The following is a 24,168-nucleotide window of genomic DNA, read 5'->3' on the forward strand; positions in this document are numbered from 1 at the left end:
GGAAGAAAACGACTCAGACAAACAAAGGGGGGGTTAGTGCACATGACTCAGGACATGATCTTCATGCGCATTACGCAGGTCATGTCCTGATGTCGTTAGGGAACGCCCAAATTCATGTCATGTACATGAATATACATGAATCAAGAGTTCATGTCTCAAGAGTAAAGGGCGGAAAGTGCTTTCCGCCCAATTTTGAGAATCATGTACATGACTCTCGCGCGGGGCTGTCTCTCGGGGATCTCTCTGCCGCACACCCTCTCTGCCGTTGCATTCCGGCAGCCCTCTCTCTTTCTCTGCTCCCTCTCTCGTCTCCTTTCCCGCAGCCCTCTCTCGTCTCCGTTCCCGCAGCCCTCTCTCGTCTCCGTTCTCCGTTCCCGCAGCCCTCTCTCGTCTCCGTTCTCCGTTCCCGCAGTCCTCTCTCGTCTCCATTCCCGCAACCCTCTCTCATTCTCTGCTCCCACTCTCATTTCCGCAGCCCTCTCTCGTCTCCATTCCCGCAACCCTCTCTCATTCTCTGCTCCCTCTCTCATTTCCGCAGCCCTCTCTCATTCCCGCAAAGCACGGGAGGTCAAACATTTGCAGAGCTTCTCGGCCTCCCTCTCTTCTCCCTCTCGGCGTACCGTCGGAGCGCCGCCTCTGTCGGCATTGCCCCCCGCCGCCGTCGCCGGCCATTGCCTTTGCCTTTCCCGGCCCCGTCGCCATCGCCCCGCTGGCTCGCTGCTGAGGAAGACGAAGATGTTTAATTTTTCCTAAGTTAGGAAAAATTAAACTATCTTCATAAAAATTATTATTTTATAATTTTTATTTATAAGATAATTATTTTTATTTATAAAATAATTATTTTTATTTTACAATTACTATATTAAAATAGTGATTTAATAGTTATAATTAAAATATTATTAAAATAAATATTTGATAACTTATTTTGGCATAATTATCCGATTGTTATAGTTAATTAAACCAATTGTTTTAAATTTTGTGATAATATATTATTAATTAATAATACATAAAATATATTATGTACAAATATATAGTGTGTTAAAGTTATGATTAGATCAATTTTTTCTCTTAAATTATTCATTTTTAGGTTAAAATATATCATATGTTATTAATAAATTAATAACTTAATGTATTACTTTTGTTTTTTTATTTATAATGTTATTTATTTATTATTTGTAATTAATCATATACGTATTTCACTGGCTCGTGTAATTACCATATTAATGTACAATAAAATATCTAATTTAATTAATAAATATATTAGTATATTTAATTATACTTTCAATAACTTATTCGTGTAGTAATAATGGTTGTTTTACCTAATTTGGGGTTTAAGGATTATGTTGTAATTGAGTGCACTGTAAAGGTTTAGAAATTCTCTTGTTTTTTATGTTTTTCTCATGTTGGGGCACTAACACTGGAAACTGTTTTCCAGTGCACATGAAGTCGTCAACACTAACACAAATTCTTACTTGATCTTCATGTACATGACATGACATGATCTTCATGTTGGACATGACTTGATCTTCAAGAATCCACTTTCGGGCACTAACCCCCCCAAAAACAAAAAAAGATAAGTCAATGGTATAGAACTGTCAGAAAAACAAGAGTCCAGCTATTGAAGATCTAACATTTTCTTTGGAATGCGTGAGTTGGGGAATGAAGAACCTCCGCCTCCAATAAAATATTTAGCAGAATGGAAGACAGCAGAGCCATTTTAAAAGTTGGTGGGGATCCACTGCTCGAAAGAAAGCATGGATGAGCCTTTCAAGTGACTGAACCAACCAAGAAAAAAGTGTTAACAGAAAGAAACTCAAACAGATTGGTAAAGAATACTGAATTTACAGACACTGTACAAAAGAAAAAAACATATTTCTTCAATAGAAGCGGCAACATTTGGCAAACATCTCCTCCATTAATTTAATCTAGAGGAAGAGAGGTAACAACACCTAGCTTCTACTGTCCACCGTATCAAGAATATTAACTTGGAATCCGTCGCTTGCACAGCAGAGAGGGCAGCACTCATCAATCAACCTTTCTTGTCTGGGTTCAATTTTTGTTTTATATGGTCTCTGTGCAAGCAATTTTGAGATTCCGCTCGATCACAGCCAATAAAGAGGCTGACTACAGCCGTCCTCATGCATCGTCTCCGACTTGAATTAGTTTTTCTCGAAGGGAAGAGGGCCCGGGTGAAAGGTACACAACTGTAGAGGCTTCTGCAGTCTCTTCAACTGTTGCACGGCGGCCATGATTAGCCAACCAATTCGCATTAAAAAAACTGGTCTGGATTTTAAAGAACGGAGAGAACAAAAAATTATTAATTTGTATCAAATCTGGGATTTTGAAGGAGACGCGTGAAACGTCTCATTCTGTTAATGGAGGCCCTGCAATTTGTACAAGTTCACCAACCGTGGAAAGGTTTTCCCTGGATTGGAGAAGACCAGTGCGAGTAGCATAAATATTCCAAGGATGGAAAGCATTTAGTATAACAGATTACAGAAGCCATTAGCTGTGCGATAATCAGAGGGAAGTCATTGTCAATGCAGAGTATTATCAGATACAAGAGAGTGATTCTCGGAGAAGAAGTGTAGAAAGGGTGTGGAACGTCGCGGTCGTGGGGACGAAGGCGACCTTTGAACAAACCCACCTTGCTTTTTCAGGTGGGCATCTAGTCGTCGCGTCAAGCCCACTGTCTGATTCAAATGTCCCTTTTGATAAAGCAAATGTAAATGCATCCAACTTCAAACAAATGATAACCCTAGAACATAAGAACGAATCCAGGAAGTGCAAAAACCCGGCTGACCTGCCCAACTTTTGTTGGTTTAATTGGTGAATTGGCAAACTTGGCTTGGTTAGCATGGATGGGCATGGTGCCCCATTCCCTTCCTTCACGATATCCGTTATTGGATAAGATCTTATTGGATTTATCCCATATTGTAATTATCTTTCGTGTAAATTTTATTTTTTTATTTTAAATTATATAAATATCACCCTTAATCAATTATAAATATAAGCTTCAGTTCATCCTCTAATGTGGTTTAATTCATTGATCTAAAGAATGTACTATACTGTGAGTTGCACTCTTCCTCCATCCTTCCCTTCACTATCCCTCTCTCTAACGAGGTTGTATGATCAGATTTCTCAACAGACTCAAATCTTTACAGGCCTCTCGCAGACTTGAGTGGCCTCGATCGCTGGAGATCATATAAGTGAGACCATAAGGTGGAATCCTGAATCTGGGAAATTAAGCTTTCATGAGTTCATGTATCTCTTAAAGGGTTTGCAGAGACGAGCACAAAAACTCATTTCGTTTCCATTAGGTGGTTAGTGTACTTTGAAAGTGTAGTAGAAAGTGAAAGTGGAAATAAATTATTATTTTTTTGTTAGTGTGCTCAATGGAAAATGCAGTATAAAAAACTTTTTTGTGTTAGTGTGCATGATAAAAAATTTAGGAGAAATACTCTGATAGATTTAACTTTTTTAAAATAGTTTTATTTAACTTTTTAATTAACAAAATAAGATAAATAATTATTTTTTAAATAAAAAAATTAAATTAATTAATATAAAAAAATATAATTAAATAAACATGGTTACTTTTATAATGTCTAGATACTTAATCAAATTCTTACTTTTATAATATCCAAATTATCTCTCTTAAATTAGTAATTTAATATATTATTAAAGTCATGAATATAATAAATAAATAATTTTTTGGAGCCTTCTTATTTTCTTTTGGTGTTCATCCTTGGTTTTGGGTGTTTTAGCCAAAAACTGATTGAAAACTAATTTTTTGACCCATCCTATTGCTAGATGAACTCATTGTTGATTGATCATTTGTTTTGGGAAATTTGTTTTCAGAGTCCAACCCAATGAAGAGCAAAATTGTAGATATTAGTCACATCGAGTTGGATTCATCAAACTTCATAGTTTGGCATGATTTAACCCAAAATTTCATCCAAATTCAAAATGCACTTCAGTTCATTGACAAATATGATTTAGTACCATTTGAATTTATTGTTGAAAACAATGCAAATATTAACCAAATTAGTTGAAAATCCTACATAAGAATGGTGGCTGTAGGATGCAAAAGTTGTTAGTGGATTAAAGCCACCATTCTCTATGAAGTTTTTTTATTCAAGTTAATGCTCATTCTTATCGAATGCAAGCAGACGCTGAAGCCTTTTAGATCAGATTGTAGTTGCAGATTAAAAAATAAGGGGTTGAAATTGTTAACAACCACAATTACCACATTAAAGATCTTTGCTCCCAATTATAGGTTTTTGGTACATACTTTGACAACAAAAGATAGTGGTTTTTATTCTGGGGGGTCTATGAGAAGAGTAAACAATTTAAATGGAGCTTTAATGGTATTGATTTCTATGGCTAACACATAAACACAAGATATCTCAAGGGAAGGAGAGAAGAGAGGAACTCAAGCCCTTGGGAGAGAGGAGAGAAGAAACCAAGGGAGAAAAAGAAGAAGAAAAGAGAGAGAGGTGTATAAACGAATTTGAGTAAAGATGAAGAAACTTTAAAGCACTACCTCATGCATTGAGGTTGTATTTATAGTTGTACGATGATATTTTTAATGACTACAATACCCTTACAACTACATGCTTCAAAAAGAAAAAAACAGAAGAGGATATACACTAACTTGGATAATTACAATTCTATGTCATCTCTATGGAAGTTCTCCTTATTTACTAGACATCCTACCCCTATACACGTGGGTGTCTTTTAACACTCCCCCTCAAGTTGGTGTTTGTAACTTCACTTTGCAAATAATCTTGGCCAAAAAACTTGTGTGTTTGAAAAAGAAATTTTGATTGTCTTGCTTTGATTCATCTTGTTCTTGTTCAAATCTTGCTTGTAGTCTTCCTCTTGTTCTCATGTTGTTCTCCCCCTTACTCCGATATTCTAGTTACATAAAATTATATTATCACAACACGTGGAATTCTCCATTGTAGATTGTACTTATTCTTATCAAATAATAGCATCACCCATATTTCACTTCGGAAGGAGCGTGACCATTGCAATATTCAACTCCCAATATGAATTCTTACACGTAAACAAAATAAGAAGATGATATACATCAAATCAATAGAGTAAACTTGATTCAGCTTATAGAATCTATCATTGTAGATTCCATCACCTAACTCATCCTTCATACTTCTCTTTCTATTCTCCCCTTCAAACTGGGAGGGAATGATAGAGATCCTAGCTTGAAACAAAAAAAAAAAAAATTGTAGTAATTATCTCCTCCATCAAGGTGTCCAAAGAAAAAGTATTTGATTGGACACAAACTTTCAAAAATTTTAAAACAAGGGTGATAAAGTAGGAGTCAAAACTAGTCTCAAAGGATTTCGAATAAAATAATCAAAATAATCACTAAAGAGGGTAATGCTTGTCACTCAAAAGACGATGATAAAAATCCAAAGGGTACCAATAAAAAGTCTCAATGGCCAACACATAAACACAAGAGATCTCAAGGGAAGGAGAGAAAAGAGGAACTCAAGCTCTAGGGAGAGAAAGAAGAGGAAAAGTGAGAGAGGTGTATGGACGAATTTGAGCAAAGTGGAAGGAGAATTTACAGTAATTAAAAATTAATATGTTTAATGATAAAAAATTAAAATAAGAATAAATAAATACACAACAGGAGGTCAATAATTTTTTTAGAAACTCCCCTAGTGGAATCACCATCCAAGGACCCTTTTTTTGGAAATATTTACTAATTTTACTCTTAATGAAAAATACCAAGAGATTGTTGGTTCTCTTATGCCCTAACAAGTATAATTTCCAATTACATTTCTTCATATATCTCTTAAAGAGGTTTTCTGACAATGAACTAGGATTTTACTCTAGTGTGCATGTTCCTTTCTAGATTCATGATTCTAGAAAGTTGTTTGTGCAAGAAAAAGAAAAAGTACGAAAAACAAAACTTACACCCTTTTTGGATAACAACTATAACAAAGTAGAAGTCTGATAATACGTACGCCCAAGAGACTCCTTTCAATAAGAGTCAAATAAAACTCTTCGATAATTATTCTTCAACACTCCCCCTCAACCTAGAATTTTTAACTTCAACTAGTGAAGAAAAAATATTCTTAGTCTTAAATCTTCTTTTCCTGATTTTTTTTTTCATCTTTTGTTCTCCCTCTTACTTGGAATACTAATACTTTGGTCAATAATAAGACCTTTTGACTAGAACAATTTTCAGCCAACACCATCATATTCGTCTACTTCTCCCCTTCAAGTCGAGGAACAAAAGCACATAGGACCCCAACTTGGATGAAAGAAGAAGCACATACATCTCACTCCAAATCAAATAGATAAATAAGTGCATACAATAGGGTAGATCCCAAAAAAAGGGCCAAAAATAAAGATGAGTAACAAATAAAATTGAAGCCAACGATAGGACTCAAAAAATAACAAAAATAGGCTAGGGCACTACTTGAAGCCACCTAAACACCTTTCAAGTAAGAAAAACTTACCCATATGAAAGGGTAGCAAACAAGCCACTGAGGACATAATAAAGTCACCCATTTAAAATGAGAAGACCAACTCAAGGAACTCAAATAAAAGGGATTGACACACTCAACTCCCAAAACATGAAATAATTTCTCAAAAAAAAAAAGTTTGAACCATAGATGAACTCTTACTTAGTGATTGGAGTGGGAAAGATCTCTTCCTTCCAACTAGATGTCTTTTTTCTCCAAGCAAATATCTAATTTAGGGAGAAGTCAATTTTTCTCTCAGCGGATTTGGAAAATTTGTTGGGGAGAAGATTTTCTTAGTAGCGGGAAAATTCGCCAAGAAGATCTCTCTCAATGAATTTTAAAATTCGTTGGCAGAAGTTGATCTCTGTCAACGAATTTGAAATTTACTGGGAGATATTTTGCCTAGAGGTCTTTCTACCAGTAAATTTAATTTCTTGGCAGATTTTTTGTTGGTAGAAATAGAGTTTCTTATAGTATATATTATATTCTAAAATGTTATATATCGCAAATAGTCAAATATATAAATAAACTGATAATGAAACACCCATTACACATCTAGTCTTATATGGGGTTAAATCTATGAGAGGGTAAATAAGAAATTGTTAAATTTGGGTCGAATGCCTTATCCCAAAATGACTAGCCATTTAGGAAACATTTTTCCCAGCTAATAAACTCAAGATTTTTGTATCCACTAATCCATGTGAGACTATTTCTTAACACTCTCCCTCTCGTGTAGGCCTGCTCTCTTTTGTGACTCTATCAGTGGATAATTTAGGTGGAGTCCTACATACATATCATGTTAAATTTGGGTCGAAGGCCCAATCCCAAAATGACTAACCACTTACGAAACATTTTTCCCAGCTAATAAACTCAAGATCTTTGTATCCACTAATCCATGTGGGATTATTTCTTAACAGAAATCGGTTGCATTCACCCTTTCATTTAATTGGAAGGTGCGAACCCTGTTCTCATACACATATTGATAAATTTGAAACTCATCGAATACCAGGTCAAGGAAGAGTCTGCAACTCAACGAATAGAATCTTCCTCGTACATGAGATTAATGACAAGATGCTGTTCCTTACGTTTTAAAAAGATCAAATCATGGAAGTTGGTCGGAAGGATCGCGGAAGGCTACGTGGAAAGTCTCCCAAACCTCTAATCTGTTAGCTCTCAAGTTCGAATTCCACAACTGATCATATCTTCTTGTTTTAGACAACACTAATCCGCTTATGAATGCGCAGAGTGGCTATCAGTTTCTATCACCATTATCAAGTCTTCCGGACCAACTGCAGATTCCGTGTTTACTGATTCAAAGTCTATAAGTCTGCTTAAATTCGACGACGACTTCCATTAATGAACGACTTGACAAGTAGGTCTCCTTCTACTCAACGTTCAGAACTGAATTCTACTTCTTCGATTCCTCTCTTCATGTCCGGGTATAAATTACAGTGGGGGAGCTAATTAGTTTGCACTCTGCAGTACTGTGATCTCGAGCTACAATGGCGAGTTCCCATATTGTCTCTCACTTTCTCTTACTTTTCTTCTCTCTCGTCGCCGTCTCACGTACCACCGCCGGTGAGTTCATCAAAATCTTTGCATGAAATAAAAGATCAGTTCTAATTTCTGAATTGTAAACTCTTTTGATTGCGCAGTGTTTGTGAGCATCGACTGTGGGGCGACCGACAACTACGTAGACGGGAACAAGGTTGAGTGGAGTCCAGATCATCTCTACATCAGCACCGGCGAGAACCGAGTCATACCCAGCACGGTGTCACAGGTCATGAGTACCCTCCGGATGTTCCCTACCCGGAAGAAGAACTGCTACTCCATCGACGTAAACAAGGGGGAACGCCTGCTCCTTCGAGCGAGCTTTTACTACGGAAACTACGACAAGCGATCCTCGCCTCCGAGTTTCGATCTGCAATTCGATGGTAACCACTGGGTGACCGTCACGACGGCGATCGACATGAATGTGTACTATGAAGTGATATATGTCGCAAAGAATGATGCAATCAGTGTCTGTGTCGCTCAAACCCAGGCTGACAACATTCCTTTCGTGTCTGCGATCGAGGTAAGGAGCTTGGAGGCGCATATGTACAGTCAGGTGGAAGACACAAGTGGGCTCTTCTTGATCAGGAGATTCAACTTCGGATCAAATGAAACCGTCAGGTAATTCATCGATGCATGATTCCCATTCAATTTCAACCAAAAAAATAAAATAAATCCAAACTGTGATAATTGCAGTTACCCAGACGACACTTACGACAGAATTTGGACTCCTGTGGCTGTAGCCAGTGGATTAATGGCTGTTTCGAGCGACTCACTGGTCTTGCTTACGGATGCACCGGATCAGCCTCCACCGCCTGTTATGCAAACCGCACTTACAACCTTAACCTCTTCTGATTCCATTCTTCTGAACACTAATCTTGGAGAAGACGAGGTCCCTGCCTACATCAACATGTACTTTGCGGAGATGACGGAACTGGAATCAACGCAGAAGAGAGAATTTGTGGTGAGAATTGACGAACAGAGTTCGGATCCCGTCACGCCTCCTTATCAGAGTGCAAGAGAGATGACATTTTTCAATTTGACCGCTAGTGGGAACACTACGATGATGCTGGAGCCTACAGCCAGTTCAGCCCTTCCGCCCATTATTAGTGCCCTGGAGGTGTTTGTGGTCAGCCCTCTAGCTGACGGAACCAATGGCGACGACGGTAAGCTCCCTACTCCTTTGTCTTCTTAACTTGGGTTAGGCATTAGGCATAAATTTACAGTAATGATTTCAACTCAATTTTAACATTTCTCTATAGTTATTGTGAGTTTCTTAAAGAAATAAGATTTGGGTTTTAGATGACTATTTCCTCTCTTCTTTTTCCTTTCCAGTGGACGCACTCTCCCTCTTACAGAAGCAATTCTATCTGCTCCAACAATGGAGTGGTGATCCCTGCCTGCCAGCCAATTTTACTTGGGATTGGCTCGCTTGTAGTTCAGATGAGATCCCTCGAATCACAGCCCTGTACAGTTTTTTTCTCTCTCTCTCTCCCTCGGACTATCCTCTAAAAGGAACTTCAATAACTACTCGATCTGGGTGTTTAACTAATCTCAATCCTGTGATTTGCAGGAATCTGAATGGTTTTGACCTCAGTAGTCCTCTTCCAGACTTCAGCGGTTTAGCTGCACTCGAAACTATGTGAGTGATTGCAGGCCTAAAACATATTATCGAAATTAAACTGAATGAACTTTCTTAATCTTTTACATTTAAATTCGGAAGCTCATGTTTCTGCATTTTGTAGAGATTTGCACAACAACAGCTTGAGCGGGGAAATTCCTGATTTTCTAGGAACTATGCCCAATCTCAGAGAGTTGTAAGTTCGTCAGATATTTTTATATTCTTATAGAGTATTTTGATAAATTTTATTAGGTAACTTAGACGAATTTCCTTTTAATTGAAAAGTACCAGCTGAATCTTTCTTTTCTGTTTGTCATGTCGGAAGGAATTTGGCAGATAATGATTTCAGCGGACTGATACCATCTTCCATTTCAAAAAACAGTAAAATAAAATTGGTTTAAGTATATATAACCAGCTCTCTGAAGAACAGTTGGTTTGCACTCGGCACATAAACATTGATTTGGATTTTGCAGGGTCTCAGGCAATCCAAACTTGTGTGTTTCTGGAAAATCCTGTGACACATCCAGCACCGATGGCACAGGGATTACCCCAATAGGATCCACCTCATCTGGTAAGAAGAAAAACAGCAAACTACCCGTAATACTGGGTGCATCAATTGCATCGTTTCTGGTCTTCTGGCTTATTCTTGGGGTTTTGCTTCTGATCCGTGGAAGGAGAAAAGCAGCCGCGGCTGCAATCGCTGCAGGTAAGAAGCTTATTTACAGGAATCATCTCAGGACAGAAGCGCCTCGTGGGAAGTCTTACAGAGACTTTCAGTTCCTGTTTGTTATAAACATTTAGAATTGATACCTTAATGGCTACAGAACTAATTCTGTTTCTTCATATTTTCCAGCTCCAGCGGGTGCTCCAGGTAAGCCTACTGGACCGCCAGAGAATATGCAGAAGGGCTTTAATGGACAGGTACTCGATTCCAACGTTAATGGTGCAAATGAATACAGGAAGGACATCGAACAGCAAATGGGATCAGAGCCATCCCACCGGACCACTGCAACCGCCTAGTGAATCTTTGCTTTTTGTAATTTTCTTTTTCACATCTAAAATTGTAACTCATTTCTCCGAGCAATAATTGTTGGCCAAACATTTTTAAGCACATTCCAGTCATATCAATCAGATCAACTTCTCGTATATTAATAAGCTCAATCTGAATCTTCTTCACTAGGATATTGCTGAGGTCGTGGCAGTAAATCCTCCACATCCATCTCAATCTGCTGTCTGAACTCTTCCGTTATCTCCTCGAATTGATCGTTACCCTCTGTAACTGGATCCTCTTCTCTTGTGGAAGGTCCATTACGAGCTTCCCGTGGAATGTCGTCCTGATCTACAACCCTTGCACTGTCAAAGAAAACTAGCATTGATTTTAAGAATCAGCTGCACTCTTCATAATGAACAGAGCAAACATCTGAAGGAAATACTTATGATCACCATCATCGTATGAAGTTCCATTCGCCAGATCTTGAATCACAGAGAACAATTCTAGCCCACTTATGGTCGGAGGAAGATTCGAGCCTTGTCTAGGAGTAAGTGTCAAATTGAAAAACGAGGTCATTGTGGCCAGAGTGAGAGAGATCTTGTGCCCATTTCGTTTTGGAGAGGAAGGTTTAGATTAATATTCTCCCCTTTGATGTATACGTCGAACATTCTCTTCTTCCTGGACGTATACATCAATGGTCGAAGTCTTAGTTAGACTGAGATCCCCCAACTTTTTCCACATCCGTTAAAAACAGAGGAAGAAAAGTCTTAATAACACCAACTTCGGAGATCAAAGAGGTCAGAATTAAATAATTATAATTTTAATATATAAATACGTATGTAAGTAGATGGAAAGTAATTGGAATAAGAAACAAAGTTTTTACAGAAAGTTTACATGGTATCAGAGCGGGTGTAACTCGTTCGTCAACGACGGCAAGAGAAAAACTCCTGCATTTGGTGACGACACAGCAAGAAAAATTACTTTCTTTCTCCCTGCATCGTGCTTCTTGTTACGGAACGCAAGAGGAGGGGGTGCGCTAGGCGACCTGGGTTAACCGAAGCCCGACCGACGGTCAATGCGGTACGTTGGAGGAACGGCGTATCGTATATCTGAAGCTCGGCCGGGTTCGCAGCTTTGTCGACAGACTCGTACAAGGACAAAGCTTGGCTTCGCCGGAAAAAGTGTAGGTGGCGGAGGAGGACCGTAGTATGACAAACGATGATGTTCGATTCCGACGACAAAAGATCTGTCAACGGCTGCAGAGTCTCGCCACGAGGGATGGTCTCCACCACCGTCTGGCAAACGAGCTAGTTTTGCCTCTTCCAACGCAGTCCCACCGTCCCGTTAACTGGATTCACCGTATGGCTACAAGTTTCGAATAAAAGAGACATGAAAACAATTGGCCTCTACTGCTCAAGGACAGAAGAAAGCGGCCAAGTGTTGTGCGTGGCAGCGAGGTCTAGTGATTGCCAGAAGGTGAAGGACCTCATCGACGCTACAACCTGATTCAGACCGGACTCGACTTAGACCAGACTTAGACCAAGACTTGACCCGAACCAGATTCAGACCAGACTCGACTTGGAAACTCAAACCTATCCCAGGTTGTCGAGATGTATATCTCAAGGAAAGACATGCTGGGGTATTTGGAAGGCGATCTCCTTTGCTCATGGTCAAGTTGACCATGAGAATGGCTGAAGTTTTGAGCAAAGCTTCAGCCCCGACCCAGACCACCGACATTACTACTACGTATGTTGATGGCATTGACATCTCCCAAGTGTATGATCTCTGGTAACGTGTGACACTGGTGACTATCTTAAAGTATTCTAGAATAATCTCGAGGGTGTCTGGCATAAAATAGACTTCTGCTGCTGATGGCACCCAATGGAGCACTCCATAAGAACGAATATATGCCATATTTTGTCTCATACCAAAAGCAGTATGCGGTAAAAACTTCTACAACTCACTAGGCAAGTTGGGCATAAGAGATCTTTATGCACCAACTTGAAGGGGATTGTTTGCGTGAGATCCTCCAAAGGAGGACTTCTTCCAAATCCATAAAAATAGAGGAAGAAGTCCTCCGTAACACCAACTTCGGAGATCCAAGAGACCAGAATTAAATAATTATAATTTTAATATATAAATACAGATATAAGTAGATGAAAAATAATTGGAATAAGAAAGAAAGATCTTAATGAAAGTTTACATGGTATCAAAGCGGGTGTAAGTCGTTCGTCGATGACTGCAGGAGAAAAACTCTTGCGCTCGGCAACGACGTAGGGAGAAAATTCTCGTTCTTTCTCCCTGTGTTGTGCTTCCTGCTATGGACCGCAAGAGGAGGGGGTGAGCTAGGTGAGCTAGGTGACATGGGTTAACTGAAGCTCGACGAACGGCCGTTGTTGTACGTCGAAGGAACGGTGTATCGCATGTCTCAGTCGGATTCATTGTGCAAGCAGAGGTCTTTGTTGACAGACTCGTCTAGGGATGAGGCATGGATTTTTCAGAAGGAGTTTAGACGGTGGAGGAGGACCCGAAGCGTGAAGGATGATGATGTCTGATTCTGGTGTCGGAAGCTCTATCAACAACTGCAGAGTCCCACCACAAGGGACGGTCTCCACCGCCGTCTAGCAGACGTGCCAATTCTGTCTCATCCAACGCAACCCTGAGCGCAAGCTCAGTCGACGGATAGAAACGCCAGAAAGATCACCTATATCATCAACACTATGATCATGTCTACTGGAAACTTTGATTTTTCCCTCCATTTTCCTACTATAAGATTGAGAAGAAAGATAACGTAAGACGATGAAGTTGTTGCCATCCTGACTGTGTGAAATGCGGAGCCGAATGGTAGAATAGATTTTTGTGGGTGTTATACTCGTATCCTTTTTGTTAAGGAATAGTCTTACATGGATTAGTAAGCACAAAAATCTTGAGTTTATTAGTTAGGCAAAAGGCCTCTTAAGTTAGCAAGTCATTTTGGGATTTATGTTGGACCCAACTTTACATGGTATCAGAGTAGGTACTCATCTATGGACATCCAAATTATCCACTTGTAGAGCCACAAAAGAGGGCCTACACGTGAGGGGGGGTGTTAAGGAATAGTCTCACATGGATTAATAAAAGCAAAGATCTTGAGTTTATTAGTTAGGAAAAAATATTCCTAAGTTGGCTTAGTCATTTGGGGATTGGCATTGGATCCAACTTTACACTTTTGTCATCAAAGATGAAGGCTAAATTTTTTTTTTATGACGACCTGGTTTTAGGATCAAGAGTGGGACATTACAAGCAAGACGTCGTAGAGAGAGAGTCTTTCTCTCCTACTTGTGATGATTGAGAATCTGAGTCCTCAACCATCTACCAACATGAAGCTTATATTAGAGTAATCGGTGTTCAACATAACTGACATGAATGGATACTTTAGCACTCTTAAAATCTATTGATTATACTTAGATGAGTAACATTGCACTTTGAAATCATTCATTAAAGTCAGAGTACTACTAAGGCTATACTTTAAAACAATTTCACTGATTTGGAGAACCAATCTGAGATTTACTTTGAGCTTAAATTTTGAAATCAAGTCATCAAAAATATTTTGAGCTGCTATTATATAAGTAGACACATAGGAATGGTTATTTTTATCATTTGTACTCAAATTTTGAAATCTATCTAATTTAGAAGCTATTGTAAAAGCAAGTGACAAGTTTTAGCTAAGATTTGTGTAGGCAAGGTCATCCTCATTTCAAATTGATTGAGAAAAGTTTGTGTAACTAAGGACTAAATGCTAAGAAGCCATATTTGCCATTGTGTGAGTCATAAAACCTTGTCTAGGTATGTGATGCGGAAAATTCCTAGGTGAGTCTAGGCTAGTGTGCCTCATGAGCTGCTAAGAATCCTTATTGGATCTTGGTTATGTGGCATAGTTACCTATTGAAAAATATCTTTATGAGTTAAGGTTGTGTGTCTAGTTTGTTGTTGTATTTTTATGTGAAGTGAGCTTTTTTAAATTGATTGTTGTGTTCAATTGAGTGGTATAAGTCCTCTTGTAGTCAACATTTTAATTAACCTAACAGTTGATAAGTCTCGATGTGTTCTTTCTATTTTCTTTATTTGCGCTTGTTCTTGAACTTTTTATTACACAATAATTAATTGGAAAAGTGAGTACACTTAATGACCGAGTAAAATAAATTAAAAAGGATTTAAGATTACCAGTAAAATTTAACAAACAATTCACTCTCCTCCAAGTTTGATCTAACAGGTATTATTAGAGAAAGTGTGCTTTGAAAGCCTGGTGCTAGGTTGAGTTGAATATTAAAGATCCAAAGTGAAGATTATAATAACATATCTTAGGAGTGTTTAGATATGGTGGCTTATGAGAGCATCACATTCTTAGAGGGTCATGAACCCTTTGCCGTTCCTATACTTGACGGGACCCAATATCAATATTGAGTGTATATAATGAAAATATTTATTCAATCGAAGAGCCTAGACTTGTGAGAATCCACTTGCGAAGGACCCCATCTCCCATTTCAAAACGTGAATGGGAAGATGATACCAAACCCGTCTGTAATTGGAATTACACCATGGGACTATTGTTCAATGTCTCGAGTAATGATGTAGTTGGTCAGGTTTCATCCTATAAATCACCTAAAGAATGTGAGACAACCCAAAGTTGAATTACTCTAGAAACACTGGGTACAACTTACTAAGTTAGATGATGAAATTAATTCCTTGAAGCATGAGAGCTCCTTAAGACTAGAAGAGTTTGAAACAAAATGTTAAGCTTAATTCCAAACGTGTAGAGTTATATGCCCATGAATAATTGAGAAATGAATATGAGAATGTCTGCGAGAAGACATTAGAGATCGAAAAAGAAAATGTACTCTTGAAGTTCCAAAAACATTTTGTTGAGAGAAAGTTATTGAGTCATTCCTTACCCTAGAGCAAATGACTCTAAGAAAGACAATTTTCCATGAAAAAAAAATCTGATTTGGAGAAAGGTAAAATGAGATAAAAAAAAAAGTGTTGGGGGTGCATATATAGTAAGCATTGAAAAGAACAAAAAGAAGTCATCCCATGGGGACTCATGCTAGTATTGAGGATGATATGACCACAATGCATTTGAATGTCCAATAAGAAAACATGCGTTAAAGGGGGTGAAGCCAATATGGAGACCCAAGGTATCCAAAATTTGAGTTCAATTATGAGGATTGTGGGACCCAAACAAATGCGGTTATCAAAGATCACTTGATCCCTGTGGATGGAGAATTTGTCCCCAATCCAAGCAATGTGAAAAAAAAAAATGAAATTCCATTGTAGCTTGAGTCATTTTCCTAGTAGAATTTAAGAAGATTAACAAGTCAACTTAGGAGACATTGATTATTCTATTTGGGTTAGACCATTCCAACTTGAACTCAAGTGATCAATGAGAAACTTTTAGACTTAAACTATGGAAAACCTCATCAATCAAAATTTATGATTCTTCTTCTACTATATTTGACTTGCACATGTAAATCTATGAATCTCATGATTTTGAGAATGAAGAATCATAATTGAGATCGTTAATAAACTCAACTACTCTACAATGAGGAGAATATCCAAGCTCAAAAAGCTTAGTATTCAAAATTTAAAATTCAATAAGCTTGAAAAATTCATCCAATGAGACGATGGTAATCTTGGAGACAAATATCACAAGCTTGACATTAGCACTTAGACTTTAAAATCAACTCATGCAAGTTTGATGGCCTACTTGTGTGGAACAATGCTTACTTTTTAAATTGTTGTACTCCATACTGATCGAACTTATATGTACCAATAGGTTTCAAATGGACGATTTTAAAATTTTGAATTGAATTGAAGCTTCATGCTTGGTATGGCTGAATTTTTTATTTTATTTTTTTGTATTACTCGCTTAGGAACTTTTGACATACCAGTTGAACTATTATATCTCTCATCAAAACTCAAAAATTATACAAATAGTTATTCCCTCAACAATGTGAATTTTATTTAGCTCAACGAGTCAATCATATTTAGGTTTGCCTACATGTATGACAAATATAAAATCCTAAGCTAGGCAAACAGAAGAAAATTTTGTCGTTTGTCCAAGTCTTGGTAATTTGTCTTGTGATCATATTACATAAGCAAAAGTTTTATACTTGGACAAAAAAATGAATTGGGGGAATATGTTAGGAATTTCCCAAGCTTTAAACCTAATGATGCCAAAACTGGACTTGAGTCTCAAGAACCTTAGTCATTCAAAGTCTTGAGAGTTACATATTATGGCTCAAAATAACATGCTCTATTGTTCAATAATGTGTGATCAATTTTGTGCATGAATTTATATTGATTCTCAAACTTGGATTGAAATTTGAGAAAGAGTCATTCCTCAATGGATGATCCTTAAATGGATGAATTGATTTGTTAGAGGAGAGAACCTCATTCTACACCTCAATTAAGAAGAAAAAAAGTGGCTAATACTTAATGCTATGTTTAAAACATGAAATAGAGCCTGACATTTTGGAACATAAAAAACTCCTAGGGCCTTAATCTGTGTATACTTAGCTAACAAAGTAGAAGAGAGAGGAAGAGAAGGAAGAAGAAGAAAGAAGAAGAAGAGAAGAAAGGAAGAAGAAGAAAGAAGAAGGAAAAGAGAAATAAGGGACGAATCTTGAGATAAAGAGCAGGAGGCAAAGCTCCAAGAATGAGAAAAAGTTCCCCCTCTCCCTAATATTTTTAGTCTAAAAAAATATTACAATGACGTATATGATCTTACTCTATTTAGAGCTACAAAAGGAAGGAATAACAATATTACATATAATTCATTTCAACTTTAACACTCCCCCTCAAGCTAGGGCATAAATATAAAAGAGACTCATGTTGGAACTTGAATTTTGTACAGGACCAACTACAATAGCTTAATTAACATGTCTAGTAACTGATCCTTAGAAGGTTTATAATTCATGTTGATAATCTTGCTTGCAATTTCTATAATCCTACTTACGGCAATCAATCACTATATGCTTTCTTATTTTCTGAAAAATAGGTTTGTGAGTATGTGAATGGCTACCCAGTTATCATAATGAAGTTGCATATAAGTGGTTGCTGGGAACCCAAGTTCTATTAACAAAAATTTCAGTCATAGCATTTCACTTACTACGTGTGCTACCTAGATATTCTACTTCTGCACTTGAAATTTAGCTACCATATTTTATTTCTTGTTTAACCAAGTTACAAGATTATCACCCACCATGAACAATATCCTGAAGTAGGTTTCCTATCATCTAGATCCCTACCCAGTATACATCTAAAAATCCTTCAGTATTAACATATCCATTTGACCTATATAATTATCCTTGACCTGATTTTTTTAGAATATCAAAGAATTCTCTCCAAGACTTACCAATGTGAGAATTGGGCCTAATGCATAAACTAACTTACAAGATTAACAATAAAAGAAATACCAGGCTCGGTCACAATGAGATACAATTGCTTAGCCACTAATTGCTACAAAATTTCTACATATACATCATTGCCTAATTCAGTGAACAAGCTTCATATGTAGATCCATGGGTGAATCAATAGGTCTACACCCAAGCATACACGTTTCTTCTAGTAAGTTCAAGACATACTTATTTTTGGAAAGAACTATGTCATTTCAACATTGTAACACCAATCCGTAGGAAGTATTTGAGTAAGCCCAAGTACTTTGTTTGAAACACCTAGCATAGCCCTTCCTTTACTCGCTTTATACCATCATTGTCACTAGTTGTCACTATAACATCATCAACATACACAAACATGAGAACTACACCACGAGTAGGATGTTTGACAAATATTCATCGATCCATCTCACATTGTTTGTAGCCAAAACCAAAGACAATCTCACTGGACTTGTCACACCATGATTGTAGAGATTGTTTCAGCCCATAGATATATTTTTGAAGTTGACATACTTTCTCTCCCTCAACCACAAATTGTGTGATTGATACATAGAACTTTTCATGATGGTCCCCTCCCCTCCCCCTCTCCCCTTTCACCTCCCCCTACAATAATTTGAAAGTAAAAAAAATATAAAATTACACCGCACAACAAGTGATGAGCAAAGCAAGTGAGAGAGGAGAAGGGAAAAAAATAAGAGAGAGAAAAGTCAAAAGAGGAAAAAGTCTCCCAGACATAGATCTTGAGGCGACTGGTCAACGGGTGAGTAAAAAAAATCTTTCACGGATTTTTGAAACAAAAAATAATATTTTAAAATTAAAATCAATTTAAACTTAAATCAATAAAAATAAAATAAAATAAATTTTAATTAAATTAAAAATAAAATCATAAAACACAATTAGTTTTATGTATGTTTAAATCATAAATATAAATTACATATTTCACTAACACAAAATATTATAATATTATTTAAACTTAAAATAAATATAAATATTAAGTAACAAATATTTAATTTTAATTTTATATTAATTTAAAATTAAAATTAAGTGATTAAATAGTTAATAATTATATAAATGATAGTTAACTGATAAGATAATGTGATTAGGCAACTAATTAATTGATCAAATAATGCAACGATAATCTCGAGCACGGCTAGTTGGACAGAAGAAGGTAGGAAAAAGACAAAAGGAATGGAAAAAAGAAGGAAAAAGAAGAGGGAGAAGGGAAAAGTCGCTTGAGCATGAATCCTGAGGTGACTTATCAACTAGTTACATGGGCATGAATCTTAAGGTGGCTAATCAACTTAGGGGAATTTTTTTGCCAGGATTTTAAAACATTAAAATTTAATTGAAAATAATTCATGAGCACTCTCATTGGATCACACTTAAATTAATGACTAAAGATATGGTGGCATTAATTAAATTAACCTAATCATGCAATGGCTTGCACTTAAATAACTTAAACTTAATTTATTAATAAGATACACATCAATTAGTAAGTCACACTTGCTTTATCAATAAGACATACTTAAGATATTAGGACATACTTATTGTATCAATAAGACATATACAAGATTAACCCATGAACTAGTAACCACTTAAGTTGCAGCTTGTACATAGAGGAACAACCTCCTCACCCTATAACAAGAAATGTAGAGGGAGGTAAGGGACCCCCCCTTCCTTATGTCACCACCTCTTCACTAGTACAAAAAGGTGCATAGGGGAGGGTCCTCTCTCCTTGGAATTATCCATCATATGAGCTAAGAAGGGCACTATGAGAAAAGAGTGCAAAAGTACCTAAAAGAACTTGGCTACAACCCATTAAAATTCTATAGGACCTTTCACTCAAAAATCTCAATTTCTTATAGAGAGATAATAAAACCTAGGAAGAGACCCACAATCCAATAATAAACCTTGAATGGAGAAAGGTAGATCATAAGAGATGGCATAGCTGTAGTCACCACACTCTCTTGATGCTTCTTAAAAGGACTTCAAATTAAAGAATGAAGAGGCCTTAACTCATAAGAAAGAGGCCAATCAGTACAAAAGCAATCCTCTCATCCTTACTAGATTTCGAAATGGCTTGTAGTGATGCTTCAGAGGCGTTTCAAAGACCATTACTGTCCACCTACTTGATTTTAATATGGAACAGATGGGCGTTACGAATGCTTTAATGGATGTAATAACAAGCACTTCCCTCTGCAGTCTGTACAATCCAAACTGCGATCGATTTGTTTAATTACTGAGACATGTTGTCTCTTTCAGTGTAGAATGGATTGTGATACCTGTTTGGTGGCTTGTTTTTTTCTTGACCCAGTTGAGGGCCCGAATCTTCCCCAAGAAATGAAGTTCCTCGTTTTCTAGCAGATGCAGCTATTCGTGCTCACATGCGGAAGAGAACATTTGAAGAAGATGGTCTGGGTTAAATGTCAATGTGTCAATGGCTTTTGAATTAATAAATCACTGGGATTTGGATTGTGCTGAGTGACTGAACGGAAGTCGGAATCAAGTAACAGTGGAGTTCCCCTCTCGAAGAAAGAGAAACAAAGAGAGAAATTGCTTTTTCGAATCTTTTCTCTATTATCTGCATCAATTATTTGGATTCTGATAAAAAGCTTTTACATGATTAACAACTTGACAGATGGAAAATGAAATTTCAACAGTTACATTCGGACAGAAGAGAAAATTGTAGCAGATGGTCTTGAACGAAATTTAGAAAACAAAGGAAATCGAAAAAAATGGAAAACTACCATCATCTTCTCTCTATCTCCTCTTGTTTTTGCTTCCAAGCAGCAGGGAGAAGTAGAACAAGATTCTGAAAAAGATCCCCCAAGCTACTGTGATCCACAGACAGCTCCATTTGCTCAAGTCTGTGATGCCTTGCTGCTTTAAGATGTCTACACCAGTGGTGACACAGGTGGTGGGAGTGATGGTCACGCCGAGGGACGAGCTTATTGATTTGAGGATCTGTCCTTTCATGGCGTCCGGGACGTTCCCCAGCGGGGTGTTGTCGAAGATCTGCGCCCCTGTGACAAAGCACTTGGTTGGGTCATCGAACTCATTCTGTAACACCGCCTCGTAGGGGTATTTGACCAGTGAGATGTAGTGGAACCAGATCCAGTATGGAGGAATTCGATCCCGGTTGATGAAGAAACCACTGAACAGGAGAAAGTAAGCAAGGATGGCGACGACTACGGTGAAACCCAACATGACGTGGGAGACGACGCCGGAGAGGAAGGTGACAAAAGAGCTTCCGGCCCAGAAGGAAGCCAAGATGATGAAAAAGAAGAAGAAGAAGCCGGAGACTCCACTGGCGAGGCCCACTGCCCAGAACGTGACGGCTGCGAATGCGAACGATAGAAAGACGAGGGAGGGGAGTGAGACGATTAAGTTGGAGATAACGTAAGAGGATCGACGATAAGCGTTGTAAGCTGTTTCTCTCATGAAGATGTATCGCTCCTGGAGAAACACCGGGAGGGCGTCTGCGCATGTGTAGTAGGTCGTCGACATGGCGAAAGCGAAGAAACCCAGTCTCTCTTGAACCCCTCTAGGCGAAGTGTCCAACTGCCAGAAGATGGTGGCGAGGATAAACCCTGTAACAAGAACGGCGCCCAGGCGGATTCCGAATAGTTCCGGCATTCTTCTTGCGTTGGTGGCGGATCGTTTCGTCAGGACGGCAATCTCCACCCAGAAGGCGTTTGCGTAAGTGTTCATGGCGGAGGCGGAGGCGACATCGTTCGTCGTCGCCGTGGCGCCGGAGACCAGTTTGCCTCTCGAAATGCTGGCGCTAATGGCGTCTTTCAGGGAGAGACCGAGACGGCAGGGACTCGTCGTACGAGGATGCTTCATGGACTGCCAAGACTTGTTGAATTCCGCCAGATCCTTCGTCCCGCCGGGAGAACCCTCCAGCTCCCTTATCAAATCAAGGGCGAACTCCGTTCGGTTCTCGTTCTCCGGTATCGGATGGCCGAACTCGCCGAAAAAGAGAGGAAGGCAGGAAGGAGGTCCACTGTAAACCGTCTGACCTCTCGAGAGGAATATCATGCGATCGAGCAGCCCCACAATCCGAGAACTTGGCTGATGAATCGTCATGATCACGATGCTTCCACTCTGCGCGATCCGCTGCAACACTTTAACCACCATGAACGCGCTGGTGGAGTCTAAACCAGAAGTAGGCTCGTCTAGGAAGAGTATGATGGGGTCGTGAATGATATCGATCCCGATCGACACTCGCCGGCGTTCACCACCGGAGACCCCTCGATGGCCCTCGTCGCCGATTATGGTTTTGGCGGCGTTTCGAAGGCCGAGCTGATCGATCAGTGCTTGGACTCTCGCTTGCTTCTTTGATTTCGACAGGGACCGAGGGAGTCTGAATTCAGCAGAGAACATGAGAGTTTCTTCCACTGTGAGCATCGGGAAGAGAAGATCGTCCTGCATCACATAGGCGGATATCACTTTCTGCAGACGAGATTCCAAGTTCTCGCCGTTCAAAGTAATCGTCCCCTTCAAGCTGTCTCTCGAAATCCTGTTCGCGAGAGCGTCTATCAAAGTCGACTTGCCGGAGCCACTCGCACCAAGAACAGCCAGAATCTCGCCGTCGCGAGCTTCACCGGAGATATCATCCAATAGCGTCTTCGTTCTCGAGAACTTGTTCCCATTCACAACCGGGTCCTCGTCCACCCCTAATCTATCACTCGGGCGAAAAAACCCCGGAAGCCTTACCAGCTTCCTTCTCCTCTTCACACTATAAGTAAGATTGTTGAAGGAAAGAACAAAAGGGACGGCCCTGTGCCCAAGTTCGGGCTCACTGAGATCAATAATCTGGTGCGCCGGATTCTCCTCCCCGTCGCCGTCGCTCCCCCCGTTCCGCGCATCACCAACGCGCTTCAGCAGCTGCCCGAGAGTCGGCGACGGCCCATCAATCCGCTGGCTTCCTCTGGCAAGTTCGTCGAGCTCCATTGAATGGTAACCACTGGAGAGACGAATCGACGGGAAAACGTCTTCAGAACCCACACGAGACATTTCCAAATTCCAATTCTCTCTGTCTCGCTATCTCACTCCCACAAAACCCCTTATACCAAACGAAACAAAAAACGCTTCGATTTATGCAATCCCCTACCGGGAAGAGAAACAGAAAAACTGCGTTCGTGCCGCTTTTCCGCCGTCCTTGATTGAAACCCAGGAACGCAGGCAGGCATGCAATAGTGTGGAAGAAGCAGAAGGGAGAGAAACAAAAAGCAAGGAAGCAACCAACCAACCAACCAACACGTCTATCTTTCAATCCTCTTTCGTCCCTCTCTCCACACAAAACGAATTCCTTTTGATATTTTCTATATAAAGCTAGGAACAATAACTGCGACAGTGGAGGGTCCATCGACCTTAATTTTCTTTTCTTTCATGGAGGTGACCTACACCTCCTAATATCTCCTCATCACGCTTCGGTTTCGTGAAGAAACCATCTCTCCATTCACATCACTCCACATCGCCCCTCTGTTTCACAAGGTTTAGAGAATTAGGTGCAAGTGTTGTTCATCTTCTCACCTCTACTCTCTCAAATACTCTCTAAACTCTGTCGCCAAAGAGTAATCCTATAAAATCTAATACAAGACATTTCAATAGTTGTACCAGTCGAGCTGTATCAATCGTCTGTGGATTTAAGAGGTTCCTTCCTGCTTACTCTCTGGGTGTGATGCCACAAAGGGAAAATCGAAGAAACTTGGTGTCGCCACTTTCCTCAAGTCAACAAAATTTACAAGCCCACGTTCGTGGACATTTTGCCTTTACTTTTGTATTTATGGTTGAGTGTTAGTTACCCTGTTCATGCCAACACTCACCAAACAACAAGCTACTCACAGAGAGAAGAATTAAAAACAGAGAGAGAATATACTCGCTGTGTGAACAGTGACTGATATTGGGAGCGTTTAGTCAAAGGTGGGAAGGTTGGCCATGAAGCTAACATGGGGCTGGCCGACCACTTCCCCCGAGCTTTCCCATCTGGGAAACATTGGATGAGCCTAGCGAATCATCTCTCGCCATTATCATTCTCCCTTTTGAAGCTGGATTTTCGTCTGCGTCCGA

The 24,168-nt window shown here is 39.1% G+C and overlaps 2 protein-coding genes across 2 annotated transcripts; one reads left to right on the plus strand and one right to left on the minus strand.

Annotated features, from left to right (window-relative positions):
- The first annotated feature begins 7,952 nt into the window (after positions 1 to 7,952).
- Positions 7,953 to 10,783, plus strand: LOC137966677 (probable LRR receptor-like serine/threonine-protein kinase At1g05700). Its single transcript, XM_068813367.1, has 8 exons — positions 7,953 to 8,075; positions 8,153 to 8,669; positions 8,745 to 9,214; positions 9,384 to 9,516; positions 9,622 to 9,690; positions 9,794 to 9,865; positions 10,143 to 10,375; positions 10,523 to 10,783. The coding sequence occupies exons 1-8, from the start codon at positions 8,000 to 8,002 to the stop codon at positions 10,687 to 10,689; spliced, it is 1,737 nt and encodes a 578-aa protein (XP_068669468.1). The 5' UTR covers positions 7,953 to 7,999; the 3' UTR covers positions 10,690 to 10,783.
- A 9,888-nt stretch (positions 10,784 to 20,671) lies between these two features.
- On the minus strand, positions 20,672 to 23,447 carry LOC137965917 (ABC transporter G family member 6-like). The gene has a single exon (XM_068812310.1). It carries the CDS (start codon positions 23,110 to 23,112, stop codon positions 20,854 to 20,856), a length of 2,259 nt encoding a protein of 752 aa, XP_068668411.1. The 5' UTR covers positions 23,113 to 23,447; the 3' UTR covers positions 20,672 to 20,853.
- Between the last annotated feature and the right edge of the window lie 721 nt (positions 23,448 to 24,168).

Source organism: Aristolochia californica, unplaced genomic scaffold (assembly GCF_029961685.1).
Source record: "Aristolochia californica isolate CCGP_79_NKW_82.1479 unplaced genomic scaffold, dmAriCali1.0.hap1 SCAF_5, whole genome shotgun sequence".
Lineage (NCBI taxonomy): Eukaryota > Viridiplantae > Streptophyta > Magnoliopsida > Piperales > Aristolochiaceae > Aristolochia > Aristolochia californica.

Bases quoted from the DNA above. Each gene is read 5' to 3' on its own strand.
- LOC137966677 (XM_068813367.1), top strand. From the start codon at position 8,000: ATGGCGAGTTCCCATATTGTCTCTCACTTTCTCTTACTTTTCTTCTCT. The intron at 8,076-8,152 runs GTGAGTTCATCA...TTGATTGCGCAG, and splicing joins CGTCTCACGTACCACCGCCG to TGTTTGTGAGCATCGACTGT. The intron at 9,691-9,793 runs GTGAGTGATTGC...TGCATTTTGTAG, and splicing joins TTAGCTGCACTCGAAACTAT to AGATTTGCACAACAACAGCT.
- LOC137965917 (XM_068812310.1), bottom strand. From the start codon at position 23,112: ATGTCTCGTGTGGGTTCTGAAGACGTTTTCCCGTCGATTCGTCTCTCC.